Below are 22,678 nucleotides of genomic sequence, written 5' to 3'. Positions count from 1 at the left end.
CTTTTTAAGCTTTAATAGAAACTTACTTACTTAGTATTGGAACACTCAACGTATGGTTGAGTCTTTGAATATTTCCTGTTTGCATATTTATTTGTTTGACGTAAATACAGGGACTACGATCATCATGATTTTGGATTGCCTTGTTGACATGTTAAATGTCACACATTTTGACTGACAAGAGTTGCCTGCTATTTTAAGGTAGCTTTATTGCTAAACATTTTCGGAAAGTACTTACACCGGATAATTGTATGACTTCAAACTTGATAACATTTGACAAGTGAGTTAGGCTTGCCTTATTAAATGTCTCTCTCAGGAAGAATGTTCTGATCCTGTTAGTAATAGGAAATCATTCAACTTGATTCTTAGTGACATTTTTTTCTCATACAAATGTTGATGAATAGAGATGACCTTTATAAAAGCCATATTGCAAAACAACTTAAATCCCCAAAATAACTACAAACATCCATCTTAGTTTTGAAATTATTGCAGGACTGAGTTACTGCAATTAACAGATCAAGTGATGTGCAAGTCAAGCTAATATAAGGTTTTTTTTTATTTTGAGTAAAGTCTCCCTTTAAATTAGCAACACCTTATCTTTTCTCATCAGATATAAAATTAGCTTGACAAAAATTTCCCATTTCATAACAGAGTGATTGGCATTTTAATGCAGCAAGCTGTACTTTGTAACTTGACCTACAGCTCTTCAATTCTCAGTCACCCTCAATATAATTTCTCCATGTATTTGTAATACTTATGTGTAGCCAACGACCCATTGTTGCCGCCCTAGATATTAATATTTAATTCTTTTAAGTAACGTTGTCCTTCAGGAAGAGAGGAAAGTCGATCACTTAGGAGAGCTGCGATATCTCTCTGAAAAGCATACTAATATTCGTAATATCCAAAATTTTCTAAGATATTTATGTTATCCATGCAGTGATAATTGAGGTAATTACGTATTGAAGGTCTCAAGCAGAAGTGCATATTCACTAACGATGTAGCTCAGCATCGTTATTCGTGCTTGAATTCATTCCAGCTACCCAATCACTAGCAGTTTGTGTGTTGTACAAAGTTATAGCCTTGGTGCATCGTATTCGATGAAATGTTTCAGATATTCTCTTGTAGCCCCGCTAGTTCGTTGGAGGGGCCATCTTACGCCACTTTAGTGTCTATTTCATTTTGTGAATAAAGTGGGTTGGGTAAGCATGACGGGTGTTTATGTTTTAAGACTCACCAAAGGAACTGCATTTTTCCGTTTTTAAATGTAGTCTGTTAAACTGATGAAAACTGGAGAATTCAGACCACAGGAAGTCTCAACCAATTTTTAAATATTCTGGTAGATGCTGATAGCCGGATTCCATGGCAAACACCAATTTTTAATCACCAAATTAACAGCTATTTTGTTAGTTAAATGCAATTCAGAAAGCTGTGTCTTTAATGTAGGTCAGAAAGCTGTGATAAATGGGTACTGCATTCATTCTGTGGCTGTTCCCTTTTTCCCCTCCTGAATGCATTCTGGTTCAATATATTTTGTAACTAATACTGAATGCACCAATTCCTCTTGCCAAGTATCAAACATAAAAATGCAACAGATAGATAGAGATAGCCACCAAAGGTCATAAATGTCCCTTGAACATCAGGTGACTGACTATGCTGTATACAGCAGAGATTTGTGTTATTCATATATGGTTTGGTGGACATTTGTTTATAAAAGGAATTTCCCCCAAGAAGTGATTGTGAATTGCCTTGATAGGTTAGTTTCCTTCCTTTGATATGATAAAGTGGATCTTTGTAACTCAACAGTTGGGTGATGAGTATACCATGTTTAGAACACTACCTGTATATTCATTTGATGATAGAGATTACAGACATTCTAGTATTGAGCTATTTATTGTATAGTGTTTGACGTAGCTCCACTCTTATCTGTCTCTGTCTAAACATATGCACTTTATGTTCTACCTAACCTACATGACTGTTTCAGCACTGTGCCTTCCCTTGCCCCCTCCCCACCACTCCCCCCACCTACCCCCTTCTAGGATTCCCTTTACCACTTATTTTGCACATTATTATCATTATTATAATGTTTGGTTGATCTTTAAACTGTTTCCTATTCTGTTTCAGGTATTTTCAGAATCTTTTTCACCCTGATTGATTTGTATACATTTTTGTTAACTGAAAGAGGATAGTTTTCAGGCCATATATTCCAACAAATAAACTTGCATATAACAACAATTGTTACTTGACAGTCAAAACATTCCTGAATAGAAGTAATATATGAAGTAGTATGCAGTTTGCAACGTCAGGGCAAAATTTTAAATCACAAAATCTTATCGGGGGGGGGGGGGGGGGGATAGGGATGGGAGAGAAGAGTGGCGGTTCCTTCGCATTTTGCCTTGTGCTATTGATAGAAGCTGGAGGAAGGAGAACAGGTTTTGTATTGGACAAGTGCCATTTGGGTCCTTTAGAGGTCCTTTGTGAACCTATATACCACCACCACTACCCATTGCTCATTCTGGTTCACCCTCAACCACGACCTACTTGATAGTGGCTCTCTTTACCTCCCAGTTCTGCCCCTGTGTTACTTGTTCTCATCTATTGTGATGTGGCAATGTTGCTATATATACATATATACTTTGCATGCAAAGACTCGTCAAAAGCCATTGTCAATCTCCTATTAACAGGCTGCGTCTGTACTGGGATGGCGACATCCCGTCACTTCCAACTTTTGGATTTTAACTAGGTGTGAATATTTGATTTGATAAATTGATTTCTTCATGCTGGGAAGGTTTATGCTCAACCTTGACTAAGCTCACCTGCTGAGTAACCCATGTCATTGATTCAGGAAGTTGAAAATGCATTGTACTTTTGTTTTGTTTTCCTTCTTTGTATTGTTGCCTTTGGGGGAGGGTTACTGTTCTCTGAAAAGCAGAGGAAGACAGTGGGATTTATGAGGGAGGGCTTTTAAAAGGATGTCTTCTTCCTCTTTCATATCCTTTATTCTAAATAATAGAGAGGAAGGGAGATATTTATAGGGTGAAGGGGAGACATGGAAGTACTTACAAAAGCCGATTGTAATTTTTTTGATTGGAAGAATAGCTGTGTTTCAGATGATGAATGTAATGTGTAGGATACTGCAAGAAATAGATTATCTCAGTTTGCATATCAGAAACCCCGAAAGGACGTGAACTTGGTAAATGTCGGTTCTATTTAAATGAGTACATTTCTGAGAAGGGAGGGAAATGAATGACGTTGGAAGCTTCCACATCTTCAAAGAGATGTTTGTTCGACTATAAGTCGAACAGGTCATAATTTTGGCCTGAAGCAATTGATGGATTGAGAGATGGATTGAATAGAGCTCCTTTTTAGTGGTTGGTCTACAAGTTCCTGCAGTTGTAGGAAAATTATCAACCCATATTGATGTCCTGGAGAGAAAAGCTTAACTGCAAATGAACAGAAAGGGTGAAAAGAATAATGAAAAGAATTAATTTTTATCTCAATACATTACATGTATAGAGATATTGTAACAGTAAGTGGGACTCTCTCTTCTCTTAAAAATTTTTCAGCGTCTTCATATAAAGTTCTTTTTCTCTGGAATTTTCAGAGCAAGCATATATCATATAGCCCAACAAAAGTTACTATTTTTTATTCGAGAATTTTATTTCATTCTATGACTTTTTTACCGATTTATGTCCAAATTGGGCCAATTTGGACCGAAAAACAGTTTAAACAACCCATTTTTGCACACGCTCCAAAACTTATGTTTTATGAAAGAGAATAGAATAGAATTGTCTGTCAACAGTGGTATCGTCTAAGATAGGGTCCTATGTATCATATATTTTATTAACATTTTAAACTTTCATTTGTTGTTTACAGGTAGGTATTAATAAGAATTTTACTAGCTCTATATGATATTTAATGGCTTTTATTTGCTTTATTTGATGTTTAAATGATTTTTCTTTCTTAAAACAATACTGAGCTGCCGCCCCTACTTTTAGTAAAAAGGTCCGTTTTTGATGATTAAGCCCCGCCCCCAAGTCTGTTTTGTAGCAGATTGGCTATGACTCATGGCAGCTACATGTTAGATATACGAAAATGGCTACCCTCGCGACCCATTGTCTGTACTGTAGTTAGGTACGCCAGGTGTAGTTTATTGCATGCTAATTACATATACAAATTCTGTACTGCTGAATCCTACGTAGGCTAGTGCATTTAATTTATATTAGGCCTTCGTTTTTGTAACATTCATTTAAGGATAGTACTGGTGTTCAGGTAGCTTTTCAGAGCAAGGGCCATGATAAGTTTTTTTGATTGCCCTTCATGTATTTTGTATAATTACGTATACACATTCTTGTATTTCTGAAGGCTACTTACTGTAGGCCTAGTGCATTTAAAAAAATATATATATAGGCCTAGGCCCCCTAGGCCTATTAGGCTTTCAGTGGTAGCCACATTAGCATTGTACTGGTGTTCAGACATCTTTTCCTAGGAAGGACCAGGGTAAGTTTGTTGATGGGTACGTATAAAAGAGGAGCCGGCCATAGCATCACAACTTTTATAAGACTATAAAAATTGTATAAGGTTATGTTTTATTTATAAGGATATAAGATGTATAAGGTTATAAGAAGTATGTTTAGCTTTCTTTTGAACCTGTAATATTGACATCAAATGTATAAAGAATTAAAATAAAATAACAAAATGGAGAGGAACTGAGGTGGCTATTAGGGGAGGAGGAGGCCACCCATCACTTGCATATAAAAACTTGTAATCTTCTTTTACATTATTTTTTTCCAAGTCATAAATCCATGAAATCTTCATGTCAGGAAAATTGAGATGGAAAAACGTGGGTTGTTTTGATATCTAGAAGTGGACACAGTTTTGATGGTAGTCACCACTACAGTCTACAGTAACATACAGTAGGTCAATAGGCCTAGCTCTAAAGGCAGGCATCAAGAATATGGTCGAGTTGTTCGCCTCTTCTAATTTGGCCGTTGTAATTGACGTCAAACTATATGACCAAAATGTCCAACAGAGACTGACCCAAGATGAAGGATACCACATAAAAAACAAGTTCTTAAATATTCTATGACATTACTAAACCTTGCAACGTCGTTCTTTTGACTAACAGGCAATGAGCGCTATAGGCAAGACTAGCAGGATAAAGTGTAACCTGCAGAGACTATTCGTGGCAAAGTAGCAAAAATGCAAGTTATATATTTGTTGTACCATGATTGATATTGATAATTGTAGAGACAGAGCAAAGATTTGAAATTAGGAATCAAAATTAAAACTTCCAGTATTGAGATACTGCGTCATTGATGCTCTTGTTTTAAATTGATATTGACACTGTCCAATGATGAGTTTGTACATGTCCCACATTGTCAGTAATGGCAATAACCCAACCCTCAATTGTGCTAATGAGTTAAAGCATCACTGAATGATAGGAAACATTACTGCACTCATGTATCCCATATCTTCTTTATTGATCATTTCTTCAGTAACACTTCATTACTGTAACATATTCATTCATTCCTGACATGAATACTGTGTTGACAGTGTCAACTATCTAAATCTTTCATGACTTCTGCTGTCTATATGAAGCAGAAGAGCACATTAACATGGTCACATTAGACTACTGTATAGAATGCATCAGTCGATGTGACTTCATTTATTAAATGTGCAAAATATTTTACCAATATAAACTTACATTAATGTCTGCCAAATCACACTGCAAAGTATAAAGTATGAGTTATTAAAGACAAGGATATAAAAAAAATTGCCTTTTCATATTTCTCTTTTCCGTCTTTTACCCCAAAAAAAATATATATTAAATTTTAATCAATAAATAAAATGGAATTTACTCAACTAGTTGGGTTTGCATTATTAAATCAATGATTAATAGGTTTACTTTTGGTGACCTTAACTTTGGAGGATCACTCAATGCATAGCAATATATATGTAGGAAGTAACGGCCATTACAGATGTTCTTTCTCAAGGTCCACCATGTCCACGTAGCGCTCTCTCGACGATAGCAAACTGAGAGATAATGGATTTCCTGAATCGTGTGGATCATGATTTAACTCTTCAATAATTACTTTGTGATGTTTGATCGAGTGGGATATTAACTTGATTTTACAAATTTGACTTCCAATTAGTTTTAAAAGACAAAAGCAAGTTACCATTACATAGATCATACACAGTCTTTTTGTTTTGACATTCTGGGTTATTTCATATGATGTTGGACATTTAGGAACAAAAACTTTTTAAGTTACAAATGTTACATGTCGATTTTGCTTCCAGACTCTTTTAGTCTTGATATGGAGAGAGCTCTCAGCCCAGGGCATCCTTGGAGAAAGAAACGACCACCATCTACTTAAAATAATTCCGGTTCTTACATATTTATGATGCAGCTCTCTTCAATGCTTACATTTAGTTTTCAAAATGTACCTCCTGGGATCTTATTGTGCCAATATTTGCAAATGCCCTTTTTTTTTTTTTAAATGGTGATAATATTGACCAATAGATGTTGAAGGTTTGAACATGAAGTGATTACTATTTCAGTTCATAGCATATGTGTATCACAAACTATTTTTTTTAGTTTCATCAGTTAATCTTGTTTGATTAAAATTTGCATTTTTTATGTGAATCAACCTTAATATTGTATGTTTTTTCTCTTTCTTGTTTTCTTTTGTAGACGTTTTGATGATTTGCAGAACTCTGATGAGAGTGAAAAGGAAGAGGTAAGTTTTGTATCTTGGAAATTCTTTGTACTTACCTTTTTTATGAGGGGGCAGGGGGGGGGGTAGGAGAAGAGAGGGATAGAAGAGGATAGGAGGAGGCAGGAGTTAGTGAAAGTGATATTTTCAAATTCAGATTGCATTGTAACTAAATACCCTAAATAGGCAAAAAATGATAAAATGGTGTCGCCCATCAACACTTTAGAGATTCTGAAATATGACAGAAATATAGGCCTATGATCAACCCCAATGGGAGTTTTACTGGCCCAAAGTTGGTGTTCGTTTCACCAAAACTACACATCTCTTCTACAACACGTATATTGTTCATTCTTTTGTTATTTTGTTACATTTTAAGGACAACCGAATTGGCTGTTCGGACAACCAAAAGTAAGACCTCCTTCGACTGTCAAACAAGCAAAAAGAAAATCATTCAAAATTTTGCTCTACCGCTTCAGGATTTTCAAAGCCTTTTCCCCAAAATATCTGTTAGATTGTGAACAAGATGGGAGACTTTATAGATGAAACATTAATATAATATACTCTTCTTTCATTTGTGTTTCTGCTGAACTGTTCTGTTACCCATTGAAGAACAAGATTAATCACAGAAATAAACCGCAGAACGTAATTTAATCTAATAATTCCTCGAATTGATGGAACTTCCACTTAAATTCTAGAGATGGCTTTGTCAATTATCCACGTATGGAAAGCTTTGAAATTTTCCACCAGCACATACAGCAGCATTCAACAGCCAATTTTATTGAGCTAAATATATTTTTATTATTATTAAATTACATTTATATAGCACTTATTCTAAAAGTAAGCTCTAATATAAGTGTTTTCTAAATAAAACTTCCAAAATTTAATAAATGAAAATAGCAATGAAGTTAAATAGATAAGACAAACGTACAAGTCGGTTGATAGAAATTTATGAATCAATTAATTAATTAGGGGCAGTGCCTATCAGACAAATGAAGCAAAGTACTAAAACCTTAAAATGCACACGACATTCAACTGGCAACCAATGAAGGTGGTTTATGACGGCTTTTATGTGTTCTCTAAGAGATGAACTAGTCATTAGCCTAGACACAGAATTTTTGAATCAATCAAAGAAGGTGAATATTCGATTCGTTTACACCAATTAAAAGAGAATTTGCGTAATCAATTCTAGAAGTCACAAGAGCCTGAATAAGCGTTCTAGTGGCATCCTCGTCGAGAAATCACAAGAGTTTTTTACCACATTATTATGTTTCACAAACTGTGAGAACCCTTAGAGTTATGAATGTTTCCTTGACCTGCAGATTGGTTGATTGTTCTCTCATATTCCTCTCTGGTTTTCTCTGGATTCTCTTGCCTTGAGATTGTAATCCTGGCAAACTGAATATCAGTTCTTTAAAAGCAATAAAGAAAATTAAAATCATTCCCAAACGGAACAAATTATTTCCTTCTTGTTGATCATGACTTCATCAATTTATTCAGTACTTCCTCTAAAAAAATAAAATAGAAAGAGAAAAGACAGACCTCTTTTTATGTTTTTACACAACAGCAAATCCTTGACAGGTTACAAAGCAGTTCTTTCTGACACTACCAAGTTTATACCCATCCAACAATTTCCCTTCCTTGATAATCCTTACCAAAACAACACTGCCAGGTTTTCACACTATTGTAACATACACAAAAAAATAAACCCCCCTACATGTGAATGGTGTAGACCTCTCACACAGGCTACTGATTACATATTCTTACACACCTAACCTGTACAAAGTGCACTATACTTGTACACAAAGACAGCCCAATGTGTGTGTACACATTGAATGGCTGAAGATTTTGATAGTATTATAGTCCACTAATTCCATTCTTTTGGGATACCTAAGCCATGTTTCAGTGTGATCATCCTGTGATTCCTTGATTTTTTATCCAAGGGGAAACCTTTGCTGGGTAAGTTTGGCTTTTTTAAGGGATAAGTTTCTGAAATTTCACATGCATTCTTTCACAGATCAACCTTGATTTCTGATATTAGAAATCTTGTAGCATGAGTAAGCCTTCATTTGTGTTTTGACTGGTTGAGACCTGTACAACAGTTAGCACTACCATACAGTCTTATTGTGATGTATGTGTTGGTATTGTTAGTAGAAACTGTGTGTTAGTATATATATCAAGTGTACCTGTCATATGTTAGATTATTATAGAACAACACATGGATGGATTTTGTTAACATTGAGCTGTAGTAACACCTCCATATTGCAGTTCATAAATTTGTAATCGGGGCGATTAAGGAGTATTTTGTTACTGTGCTGATGTTACTGAAGGCATTTACATTATAGTTTTGGCATGTCTATTTCAAGCTAGCCTATCTTCAGTGTGTAGTCGTATAAGTGACATCAACATGATGATGTAGTGAAAAGCTAGGAGGAGTGATCATGTGTATTATATTAGATTTGCAAATTGTTTCTGAATTAGCCATAATATTTAATTATCCGTGAAAGGACAATAACGACTCTGTTTTCAGTAGTTGGTTAATTAATATGAATCGTAATAAGTTAATTAAATTGCAGTCACTTAGAGCAATATTAGGTAACATACCCCTGAGTTGATGGAAAATCGGTGGATCGCCTCAACGTGGAAAATTGGATGAGTTATGCTACCCAGTTAGAGATTATGGTAACTTTATCGGAAACAGTTTTTATCGCAGACCCGGCCTAGTCCAGTTGATGGTGATTATATGTTGATTGTCATGTTACATACTAAGAATAATGCTTACAATTAGGAGTTTGACTTACTACAAGTCAGTTTTATAAAAAGTGTCTGTATTAACTTCAGTAATAAAGATTTTGACATGTCATTTATTAATGTTCGATCTTTTTTCATTGATAAATTATCAAGAAAATATTGCATCTCTCTGTTTGTTTCTTTCTCTCCTGCATTAATGTGATTTGTAAGTTGAGATGAAATACCAGAGCCCCACAAAGGGACCAGAGAAAATATGAGAAAACTTCTGATGATAAGTTGGTAGTCTTGGAATCAACTGTGTGAACTTCATTGAAGCATGGACACCTAATGAAATGCCGAAGTTGTTTGAAAGATTAGTACAGACCTTCTAGCACGTCAGTGGTCATGATTAGAGCTGCCACTAAAGTTCCTGGGTTCCATTACATCCAACTTCCCTACCCCCCTCCCAGTTCCCCACCCCCAGTGCCAGGCATGATTCAGCACAGGTATAATATTTTTCTGCTGCCATCAGCATAGATGTGTTAGTGTTATTGTTTATCAAGATTGTGTGTGAACGCTCCGTGTTCTATAGACCCAAACTTTTGGTCACGTTGTCCCATGTCCTTCCGCATAAATGGAGACTAGCGCACTGTAGTACTACAACAAGGTACTTGATTTGTAAACGATCATTGCGACCTTGTTGCAATTGCATAATGTTCTTTCGTATGAGCATTGTTCCATCACCCATTCTCAAATGTGGAGTAGTGTTCTTGACCAGCTTTATTACCTTGGTCCCTGATGGACAACATTATGCTGATCCTCCTTGTGTTCTCAAATGTGAATTAACCCTCACTATGATCCAGGAGGGCCCTTGATGTGGCCATAGTATGTTTCAAACCTGTCAAGAGGGAAATGATAATACGGTTCCTGAAGAAATCAAGAACCCGATGCTCCTAAAAAGCTTTGAAGCACTAGACTTTTCACTAAGGAGAGGTTCCACATCCCAGCTTTATAGGCAGTTACACATGGCAGTGTTAAAGTGTAAGGTGGCCACAGTAACAATCATTGCCAGATGTTTGGAACTGAAAATTTACAACGAACTGACACATGAAAATCTTAAGAGGGTCCCCTGGAAACTAATAACTCAGACAAATGAAAAACATGATATCAAATATTAATAATCCCACCCCATGATTCCATAGTTTTGAACAAGTGACCAATTCCTTAATAGTGCTGGTGCAGGTGTAATTGTAAACTCATGATGTCGGTGTCTTGCTGAGCAAAGAAAATGATTGTAAGAAAAACAGGGAATATAACTTCCACGTGATATCGACCATCATTTTCAGATGCACTCATCGTTTGAAAATATGGATGACTGAGAAATGAGAAAAATTCCTAAAGAAGAAAAATATCAAGTCAAATAAAAATATTGATCTTTAATATTTTTTTGTGTCACTTTTCTGTCCCTCTCTCGTAGTTCCCATTCACTGGTCTTTACTCTCTTTTGAAATGCTCTGTTTACATGATTTTCTGTCTAATGTTTTATAGGCTACTCCTCATCACTTCAACCATTTAAGTTATATTTTATCATCCATGAAATACATATAAATATGTATAAAGTGATACTAAATTACTCAGGAGGGTTCACATTGGCAAACATCCAAATAAGTCACTCTTTTTTTGTAAGGTTGGCTGAGACCAATGGTACTCTTGATTAGATGAGAAGAGATACACCTGTGTAAAGCTGTGCTCGTTCATGGTGGTGGAGTTTAAAGTACTACCGTCACGGATGAGCTTGTTTAGTCACCTTTACATTCTTTGTTGGAATATATCTCTTTACCCGATCAAAACAAAAGTCACAGGTGCTAAAATTTGATATTGTTGGGGGCCATCAAGTGTAATGAGAGAGAAAGTTTAAAAAAAAAAAAATGGCTGACGTCCCTGCTAGTATGCAGAGTGTGTTGCTGTACCAAACTTATAGCATCTATTTAACTCAGAAGAGTCTGTTAGTAATTATAAAAGCATTTGAGTAATTTTCTTTTTTGTTTGGAACAGTTTTCCTTATTAATGTATACCTACCTATTGTTCCTCTAGGCAGGAGCAACTGGGAATGTGCTTATTGTTTAAGAACAAAAGAAAATATAATATAGAGTAAAGAAGATCACTAGTGGTGACAGTCTCATAGGTAAAGTAACAGTGAAGTCACATGATCATGTTTATTACAATGTACATGTAATGTACAGGGTATTAAAGCAAGACCTGCTGCACATGGTCATTGACTGTTTAATATCACAGTTGCTGTGTGGGTACTTGCAGTGCGTACACACACACACACAATAATGATGGGGTTTGTACTTCAAGTTACTTATACTTCAAGGGTTCATTCTTCAAGTTCAAGGCTTTAGTGGCCAGATCAGATTCCTATACGGATAATATCAGTTTTCACCTTTCTTGCTCTCTATCCTGTTTTGGTGACAGCCGAACAAAAGGACAAGGATGTAGAAGGAGAAAAAACAAGTGGTAAGAGTGTCCCTCTTTACCAATTTAGGAACTAGTTGCTAACTAACACAAACTTTGAGGGGAGCTTGTGGAATTAAGTTTCAGTAATATGTCCATTTATTGTATGCTGCAAGCTTTTAAGACTATTGCCTTAATTTTGACCCTTTCTCCTGATCAATTCTACTCTATTCTCACCATACCTATGTCAGTGACATTTTTGTTTGTTCACTGTTTCCATGCAACTACTGTAGGTGACATGCATGCATGTCACATATACAGTAGGTAGAAACATTCAATAGGCGGCATATGAAGAGAAAGGGAAGGGATAGAGTCAGGGGATATACCGCAGGGTGTCAATGGTTGGGCCCAGGGAACTGATGGATACATCATTTATTCTCATTTTCATAATGTACTGGAGGGAAACATGAGCTCTTTTCAAAAATGGGGGGGGGGACGTGGGGGGTCTGCTACGACAGTTTTTCCCAAGGCTTAACCTGACTCTCAATGCTACTGCCCACTGGTCTACAGTAACTAAGTACAGTACTTGGCTTTGATCAACGCTACTGCCCACTGGTCTAGAGTAACTAAGTCCAGTGGCTTTGATCAACGCTACTGCCCACTGGTCTACAGTAGGTTAGTCCAATGGCTTTGATCAGCGCTACTGCCCACTGGTCTACAGTAGGTATGTTCAATGGCTTAGGACAACGCTACTGCCCTCTGGTCTACATTAGGTTAGTCCAATGGCTTTGATCAATGCTACTGTCCACTGGTCTACAGGGGGTATGTCATATGGCTTTGGTATACACTACTGCCCACTGGTCCTCTGTAGGTTGATAGTCCAATGGCTTTGATCAATGCCACTGCCCACTGGTCTACAGTAGGTTAGTCCAATGGCTTTGATCAGTGCTACTGCCCACTGGACTACAGTAGGTTAGTCCAATGGCTTTGATCAACGCTACTGCCCACTGGTCTACAGTAGGTTAGTCCAATGGCTTTGATCACCTACTGCCCACAGGTTCACAGTAGGTTAGTCCAATGGCTTTGATCAGCGCTACTGCCCACTGGTCTACAGGAGGCTTACAGTCCAATACCTTTGATCAACGCTACTGCCCACTGGTCTACAGTAAGTTAGTCCAATGGCTCTTGATCACATGGTTTTGCATTATAACATAGGCCATTTTGACATGTTCAATGAACTTTGTCAAGCCGAAGAAAGGATGAATGAATGGCAATTTCTATATCTTTGCCAACTAGTTGTTTCCCTGCTGTTAATATTGTTGTTAAATAGTGTAGGCCACGATACCTGTATTCAGTTGAGACAGGTTTTGCTTGGATCAGTCTGGACTGATGGAATCGGTTTGTAACACTTAATCGTAACTCTCCATTTTGAGACTGTTGAAATCAGTTGTAACACAAGTTAGTGGCAAAGTTTCTGTGTGTATATTCTTATTTCATATACATACATTAAACAAATGCTGCTGAACTATGTACAAGTATCCAGTACCACCGTAATGAAGGGTTTTAAATTATTCCTTGTGAAGTGTGTCACAATTTTGAAACAAAAACTTTAACATGATAAAGTGGAACATGTTATTGTAATGTATATATTTCACCTTGGGCTTTGTGAGATAACGAACTTTGTATGATTGTTGCCTTTTGAATTGATCCAGTGAGGACTTTGGCATCAACAGCCTGCATTTGTAAACAATACTCAATATGTAGAGAGTACAGTACCTTTCCTCTTCTGGATCAGTAACACAAAACATGATCATTGAGTGTTGCTTGGTTGTCGAAAGAGGACACAATTAAGTTATTTGATAATAAGGTTTTCATGCACCATACCATCACATATTCATATATAAGAGAATTGTTGGAGGCAGAAAGAAGGGAAAAGTTTGCTTTATTTTCCATTTTTGCTGAAAAAGAAAAGAAGAGATGTAACAAGAAAGTGTCTCATGAATATTTATATCTACAGTGAAACAATCTACATGTAAATGCCGTAAGGCAAACTGACGCCAAATTGAACACAACTGAAAAAGAAGTTAAAACTGTTCACTTTGGTCTCTCCCTTTGAAAATACAAAAATGCCATTAAATAATGTCAACCCCTTATGTTGAATGGTAAGAACTTCTGTTTTATCGCCTCAAGTAGCATTCTGCTGGAGGGAAATGGATAGCGATAATTTTGCCAGAGTATCTTGTCCATAAATTTCCGTCATTGATGAGGAGGAGGAGGAGGAAGAAAAGACTACTAAAGTAGGTTACAGTTAAGCTAGCTTGGCTTGTTGTTCAGCGAGATGAAATGATGAGCTGAATGATCTGGTCTTGATTTACATGAAGTCACTCTTTATATGATAGGTCAACATTTGGTCACGACCCCTGTGTAAGCCTTCTTTTATGGTCTCGCATCGTTAAATAAATTCAAGTGAGTATGAGCTGTTCCTGATGTTTTGATGGCATGAGTTTGAATGTGTGAAACAGGGTTTGTCGTCAGATTTCGTTCATCCGTAGATGAAAACCACATTCAAAGATGGAATGAATTGACAGCAACAGAGTAAGAAACATCTACGGAGCAGTGGGAATGGAAAGGGCTTTTATTTGATCTACACAAATTTGTCTCTCAACAAAAGAAGACAGTTGCAATATAATGTGATAAAGAAGGAAAGGGGGAAAAAAATAGCAATATTTAGATGAAATATGGAATTCGTCGCATATTTACAGCTAGGCAAACAGTGCATAAAATGGTATCACTTAGCATGACTCAAAGACTAAGCAGTCCTGTCACATTCATTGATTAACTGCAGATACTGCTTAAAGAGTCATTTTTCCCAAAATTTAAAATGGAATTTAGAAATATACAACAATGACCGATAGCAGCAGTTTTTGACGGTTTACAAACAGTATCAAAATTAATTTTTTGTAGCTAAAGTCATCGTTTTAATGTGAGTTTTTCCTTTGTGTTAATGGTCACAGTGCCTGCAACTGAGATCAGATCCAAAAGCTGAAGATCGCTCCAAAGTAGACACTGTAGGCTTCATGTAGTGTGACCTTCTTATATGAACAAGCTGATTCAAAAGTCTGTTGATAATTTACAGTGCTTTATTGTACTCAAGCTGTCAAGTATCATAATTTAGAAGCACTGGTTATTTTGGTCTTGATTTATGCTATTGCTGTACATGTACAGCAGTAATTCATTCTAGCTCACTTCGTCCGTGCCGGTCCTTGTGCACTATTGTGGCCAGGTCACAAATGATCACAAGTATTACTGTAATAAACCTTACCCAAAATGTTTGAAGTCACTTTTGTTAATGCTGGAAGAAGAATAGCATGCAGCAGGCCATTAGATCTGTGTCTTGTTTTCAGTGAATGCAAACAAGCCGTAATCAAATTGCCTGTAAATTTGTGGCAGCCTTGGTTTTCCTCTTGGGGTTTGTCTCTTCTCACATTTCGTGAAACTTGATCTTTGCAATTACTTTAAAAACGTGCACATGAAGTGAACTGGGTTCAGTCCAGCAGTCTGTCAGTTGTCTTGCCTAAGTTATTGCCAGGAGATGATGGTATTTGGAGCCTTCTGATGCACTATTCTCCATTTATTGATGCACAACTTTGCCTGTGGGTGTTTTCATCTTGAGTGCTCAGAATTTCCTCTTCTTTGATAAACTAAATGAGAAAGGAAAAGAAAAAGAAAAAATGGAGGGGGGGGGGGAGTGGGGAAGAAGATCCTTTATAAGGAGGAGGAGGAAGTGAGAATAAATGAAAGTAAACTGTTCACTTTTCTTAAGGATCATTGTTTTACAGCCATAGTTCTCTGAGTGTTCTTTTTTCAGTTAATCATATTCTCTAAACATTTTCCTGTTCGTAGATTCATACGCATAGATGGAGTAAGCGTAATGGTTTGATTTACCTTGCTTAATTATTAGACAGCATCCCCCAACATATTGTCAGAGAGAGTATATACGTGCAACATGTCATTGATAGATTTCACATCAGACTCTGCATTGGTTGCTGAATTTAGCATTTATTGTTTCGTCACTGGCATGTCTATTGTGGGTAGAGGTGTTTGTATGCAGTCATTGGATTGATGATCAGTTAAACAGGAAAATACGTCAACAAGTTCCTCATCATTGACGTGGCAGGGTTGATTTGTATGGTCATGGAATAAAATGAAAATGATTGGAAGTTCAGTAAAAGACCGTATTGAAATTCTATAAATAGTTTCTACGTAGTAGTAGTAGTAGAAGTGATACATCAGGTGAAATTTTGCATCAGGAGTTTCTCATCGGCCGTTTCTTCTCCCGTTAAAAGCTAGGGGTCTCATGCTCATTAATAGCTTCTTTTAGTTAAATTGTCATCTTCCTTTTACAATTGTGTAGCAATTTAGGAAACTTGTGTAAACAAATGTCAATTACTTATAATGTTTAAGAGTTTGCTGATGCCAGTGTGATATATGAGTCCTAGGGTAGTCATTTCAACAATAGATGCTGTGGGCATGTGTTTACCAGTTGGTATAGGGGATAATGATTCCTGCCTGCTAAGGAAGGAGAAATTAGAAGGCTGGAGGCAAATATGTGAGAGATCACCCCTTGGAGTTGAATATTTTAATACTTAAGTGGGGGGAGAGCAAGAGAGATGGGATGAGGAGGGAGAGAGAGATAGGATGGGGAAAGGAGAGACATAGGATGGGGGAGGGAGAGAGGTAGGATGGAGAAAGGAGAGGATGGGGAGTGGGGGGTGGGGGGTGGGGGATGGGGGATGGGGGAGAGAGATAGGATGGGGGATGGAGAGGGGATGCCAGACTTGTCTGGGTGGTTGATCACCCAGAAAGAAGGAGCATTAAACAAGCACGAGAAGGTCACAATGATCAATTACAAATAAAAATTAGCTAGTTAAAATTCTTCAGCTACCCCCCCTCCCCATTTTGACTCTTGCCGGTCTGTGTTCATGCAGAAGTGACAAAGGCAATTAACAGGAGATCTTGGTTTTGCATGATGCCTGGAGCATTCACTCTATCATGTTGAAAAACAAGGAAGATCACGATTGGTCCTGAGTATGTGAGCATTCACACTTGACAAAGTTGATTGCCCCTTACAGTATCAGATATCCCTTGCTTTCTCAAATGTGAACAAGTCGTGAACGAGTCTTCAGTATAATGTGCACTTCAGATGTTTTCACTTAAAACTCATGATCAGGTAACATCTACATAGATCTCTCACCCGGAGAGGGTTTTTTTTTGAAGTCATTACTAAACAGGGTTACACTGTGCTAAGTATTAAAAGGTACAGCAAATTGATTGGGATATGGATCTACACAAGTTGAGTAGAAAGAGTTTTGTAACAAGTATCTGTGGGTAATTAATAATCCATCACTATTTTACAAATGAGTGTATCATGAGCTACAAGTATGGAAGTGAATTAAATGAAATGTCCTCCAACTTGTCATCATGGAAGTACACTTTGGTATGGATCTGCATAACCAGATTCCAGTATTGATATCAATCTATCTGTTCCACCATTACCTCAATACATACAGTAATCACAGGTTAACTCTATGGTTCATTTTATGACAAACAGGAGGATTTACTTCGCTCCTCGCTAACCTGTCTCCTCACAACCTTAGCACTTCATTCTACTGTGCCTATAAAGTCTTGGTAAAATAATAACACTGTGCGCCCTCTATGACCGGGCCCCCCCCGGTCACTCCTTTTTCATTCTACCATTAAAGTGTCTACACGCAAAAATTCTTGTGGAAGTTTCCCTTGAATTTTGTCTTGGATTTCTTTATACGATCGTTGGAATTTCCTTTCATTCGGATTCTGTGGAGTTTTGCAGTCTTTTCCAGACCGATAAGTATCCTTTTTGTTGAAAGGGAGGGTTTTGGGGACTGTTTTCTCAGTGCGTTTCCGCCTTCGGGCGTTTTTTGTGCGGGGGTAGCAGTTCCGCGAACTGCTTAGGTTCCCGCCATTTTCCTCCCCCACGCTATAGGCGTGTTGTTTTCATGTTTTTCCATGTTCGTAGCATGTTGTTTTTCGTGTATTTTCATGTTCATAGCATGTTTACTCGTTATTATTTTCCTCTTCTATATATATTGCTCTCTCACGTTCTTTTCAGCTTGTATTGATTGTTGTTAGGCCACTTCGTAGCGTTTGTATTTACCGTTGCTAGGTTACGCTACGTTCCACCTATTCTCTGTTAGCATGTTCCTCCCCCAGATTATCTCCCGTTCTCTTGTTAGCTTCATTGGCTTTCATTTTTAAGCTCTAAGAATTATACCTCCTTGACTCGAGAGTTTACAGCATGTCTCGTAACCAGCTGAAGTGTGTCAGCTGCTCGATGTTTCGGCCAGGCAGAGCCTGGGACGAGCACGACCTATGCCCCAAGTGCAGATCCTGCACCAGACGGGACCCCTGCCTGGTCTGTATAAAATTCTCGCCGACCCAGTGGCAGGAGATTGATCAGTGGCTCAAGAGTCTGCGAACCAAGCTGCAGGGCAAGCTAGACTTGATCCCGAACGACATCGGGGCAGAGGATATAGGAGGGACGGGAGAGAGAGAGGAAGAGGGTGAGGTAGAGAGAGAGGTGGAGGAGAGTGGCCAGGAGAGGGCCGAAGGAGAGAGAGAGGAGAGAGAGAAAGAGAAAGAGAAAGAGAGAGTACCCCTAACGGTCCCGGCGACGTCCGGCGTAGTTACGACCAAAGGGAAGGGCAGGAGCAAAGGGAAGGCTCCTGCCAAGAAAAGACCTCTCAAGAAGAGGCACTGCTCGGCCGGGCTAGAGGTTACGCCTCAGTGTGGACCGCAGCAAGATAGACCCATGGAGCGCGGGCCGCCGGCCACAGAGAGCTCGGGTCCGAAAGAGAGTGCGATCGAAGGGTCAGTGAGACGGAGCCGGTCCCATAGCAGGGAGCCGGAGAGGGAGCCGGAAAGACGGGTCCCTACTGAGACCCCGACCCGGGAAAGCAGGGGGAGAGAGACCTCCCGCAGACCTAGAAGAGATAGATCCGGAACGCACTCAAGATCCCCGAGACGGAAGGAGAGGAGAAGACACTCCCCGACCTCCGACGAGTCTTCAGAGTCGTCTGACGACGGCTACAGGAGAGCGAAGAGGAGGCGCCGGTCCCCGAGACGGCGACAGGAGGAGGAGCCAGCATGGCTGGCTCAACTTACCGGCCTACTACGCCCCCTGATAGAGCAGAGAGTAACCACGGTGACCGACAAGGCACCAGGCTCCACAGGCTCCGGCCCTACTACGGCCCCACATCCGGTCTCGGATCCAGACGCCCTGGACTGCAGAGCGTCGGTAAATCTATCCGGCTTGGAGGACGAGGGGGATCTTATGGATCCCACAGAACCCCTCGACTACGATCCTATGGAAGATAGCTTTAGTCGAAGCTACGAACCAGAGGAGGCTCCCATAACAGGAGGAGCGCTCCCCCAAGAGTTAATGGCACGGGCGGCCGACATCTTCAGACGGCACCTGGGGTTCGAGGAACCTGAGACCCAGCCACAGAAGGCAGGCCGGGTGTCCAAACTCACGGCAACCGGCGAGATGTCATCGAAGCCAAAGACCACCATGCCCGTTGACGCAACATGTTATGATAGATTCGAGGCCATAGCCGATAAGAACAGGTGGACTGCCTTCCCAGCCAGGGCAGACAGGGCAGTCAGGGTACCAGACGAGGCCTGGAGGGCGCTATTCAAATGCCCAACCATCCCCCAGGAGGCCAAAGAAAGGCTGAAGGCCGAACATGGGGCCTCATCTTCCCAAACCTTTAAGACTCCTGACCAGAGAAAGCTGGAAGAACTTCTAGTTGAGGTGGACACAGCGGCCCGCTCAGGCATGAAGTTCGCCTCAGTCCTAATGCTGTCGGCCGAGGTCCTTATGCGGCACCACCAGCAACTCCCTGAGGACGACAGCCAGGTGTCCAGGGATGAAGCGGGCCAGCTCCTCCTACTGCTAGGACCCCTCGTAAGGCTCGCATACGACCAGTTTGCAAGAGTCGCTACACGTTCCGTAAAAGCCCGCAGGGAGAACGTCGTCTCCGCCATCCGCTGGCCATCAACCGAGGCAAGGAACAGAATGCTAGCTCTGCCAGTGCTCGGTGAGGACCTCTTCGGAGGCAACTTCCAGAAAAAACTACAGGAAGAGGTGGCCCGGAGAGAGACCCTGGCTAAATCGGAGTTTAGACCCTCGGCTACACAAAGACCGAGACCCTTCCGACCGAGGGAGAACAAGCCAACCAGGGGAGCGAGAGCAGCACCCGCCAGACCACTGAGCAGAGGAGCTCTCAGAGGAAGAAGCAGGGGAACGGCATACCGCCCGACCCGCTCCTGGACACCGAGAGGAGGCAGAGGCACAGCGCCTCCCAGACGGGACAACGACCGCTCCTCCACTCGACCGTCGTTCGCCTCCCAGCCCTAGGGGTGCCCACCTCACCGCGGCCATTCCGCAGGTGGGGGGGAGACTGACAAACTTTACCCAGCAATGGGAATTCATTGGCGGGGACAAGTGGGTGTTGGACACAGTCGAACACGGATATCGAATAGAATTCTCCTCCAGCCCACCCTTCGGGGGCGGAGGAAGACAGACACCCACACCCACAGACCCCGTCAAACGCCTAATTCTAGAAGGGGAAATTCTGGCCCTGCTGGCCAAGCAGGCAATTGTGGAGGTACCGGGAGGGACGGGACCACTCTTCCGGTCCTCTTTCTTTCTGACCAAAAAACGGGACGACACCTGGCGTCCCATCTTAAATCTAAAACCCCTCAACACAAAATTTATCAGGCCAAAACACTTCCGTATGGAAACCCTAAATATAATATTACCCCTACTCAGAAAGGGCATGTGGGCGGCGACCGTAGACTTACGGGACGCTTACCTACACATCCTAGTGCACAAGGATCACCGACGGTTTCTAACGTTCCGGTATGCAGAACAGGATTACCAGTTCAGGGCGCTCCCGTTCGGCCTGTCCACGGCCCCCAGAGTCTTCACGAGAATAGCGGGAGCGGTAGTCTCCTACCTCAGAAGGAGAGGGGTCACCCTGTACGTGTACCTCGACGACTGGTTGGTGGTAGGGAGCTCTCAGTCAGAGGCCGCCGACAACGTACACAAAACGCTCCATACCCTCCGAGAGCTGGGCTGGATCGTGAACGAGAAGAAGTCTCGACTATCTCCAACTCAGACGACCCAGTTCCTTGGAGCGATACTAGACTTCTCCGCCGGGGTAGCCCGACCCTCGGAAGAAAGGATCACTGCGGTCAGGACGACCACGCAACAGATCTTGTCACACCAAGAGTCACCCAAAATGATGTGGCTCCGAGCCCTGGGACTCATGGCCAGTCTGGTCGATGTAGTCCGACTGTGCAGGTTACACATGCGACCCCTACAGCTTCACCTCCTGAAGTCCGCAGACCCCACAGATCCGGACATGACAACACCAATCCACAGGTCGGAGGAAACCACTCAACACCTCCGATGGTGGCTCGACCCAGACAATTGGAGTCAAGGGGTACCTTTCACAATAGAGCTACCAATGACATCTGTAACGACAGACGCTTCACTCACCGGATGGGGGGCTCATTGGAGCAACCGCACAGCCTGGGGAACGTGGTCCCCAACAGAAAGATCATTCCACATCAATATCCTGGAGATGATCGCAGTCAAGAGAGCTCTGGAAACCTTCAACGAGCACATACAGGGTACAATAACCACGGTCTTCACGGACAACACCACAGTGGTGGCTTACATCAACCGGCAGGGGGGCACCCACTCAGAGAAGCTCTGCCGGCTAGCATGGGAGGTGATAACAGCAGCCGAGGATTCGGGCACGATCCTACGAGCTTCCCACATTGCGGGCAAGCTCAACGTGATGGCAGACGCCTTGTCCAGGGGGCATTTAGACCCCAACGAATGGACGCTGGAACAAGAAACTTGCAACAGAATCTTCGCGATCTTCGGAAAGCCGATGATAGACCTGTTCGCAACATACACAAACAGCAAGCTCCAGACCTTTTGTTCCAGACGGTTCCACCCCCAGGCCTACCACACGGATGCGATGTCCCTCCCATGGGACCACTTAGAGGCCTACGTCTTCCCACCGCTTTGCATGGTCGGGCAGGTTCTCAGAAAGATCCGGAACTCCAAGGGCAGGTTTATTCTAATAGCCCCGTTCTGGCCTCGCAGACCCTGGTTCGCAGAGATTCCCCAACTCCTCATGGACGTCCCAGCGAGCCTACCAGACAAGCCCCACCTACTGTCCCAGAGACAGGGAACACTCTCCCACCCGGACATCAAGGGGTTGCAGTTAGTTGCCTGGAAACTGTCCGGTCTTCCCTACGACAGAGAGGTTTTTCAGAGGCAGCTGCCGCGATGGCAGCCGACGCTAGAAGGGGAACGACCGCAAAGACTTACGATTCCCGCCTGCGGAAGTTCGAACAGTGGTGCCGGCCTAGACAGATACTGCTTACTAAGATCTCTATAGCACAGACTGCCGAGTTCCTACTCTCACTCTTCAGAGAAGGCAAACAAGTCTCTACAATCAAAAATTACAGGTCGGCCATCGCTGCCATCCACCAGGGTTTTCCAGACGGCTCCACTCTGGGCAATAACCTAGACATTGCCCAGCTCATCAAAGGCATGGCTAATCGCCGTCCACGAGTCAGACGGTTAGCCCCCTCCTGGGGGCTCTCAGCAGTACTGCATGCCCTGGCAGGGCCTCCATACGAGCCAATGGCAAACGCTTCCCTAG

The 22,678-nt window shown here is 41.1% G+C and overlaps 1 protein-coding gene across 6 annotated transcripts in view; it reads left to right on the top strand.

Moving 5' to 3' along the window:
- Nucleotides 1-22,678, top strand: part of LOC139979522 (uncharacterized) — a 148,388-nt gene that overhangs the window by 91,531 nt on the left and 34,179 nt on the right. For all 6 annotated transcript variants that reach the window (XM_071990426.1, XM_071990425.1, XM_071990427.1 and 3 more), the window contains one exon: nucleotides 6,689-6,734. In XM_071990426.1, coding sequence (XP_071846527.1) covers nucleotides 6,689-6,734 — 46 coding nt within the window. The remainder of the gene's footprint in view (nucleotides 1-6,688; nucleotides 6,735-22,678) is intronic.

Source organism: Apostichopus japonicus, chromosome 14 (assembly GCF_037975245.1).
Source record: "Apostichopus japonicus isolate 1M-3 chromosome 14, ASM3797524v1, whole genome shotgun sequence".
Taxonomy (NCBI): domain Eukaryota; kingdom Metazoa; phylum Echinodermata; class Holothuroidea; order Aspidochirotida; family Stichopodidae; genus Apostichopus; species Apostichopus japonicus.
The sequence above is the reverse complement of the archived record's forward strand: the minus strand, read 5'-3'. Positions and strand labels throughout refer to the sequence as shown.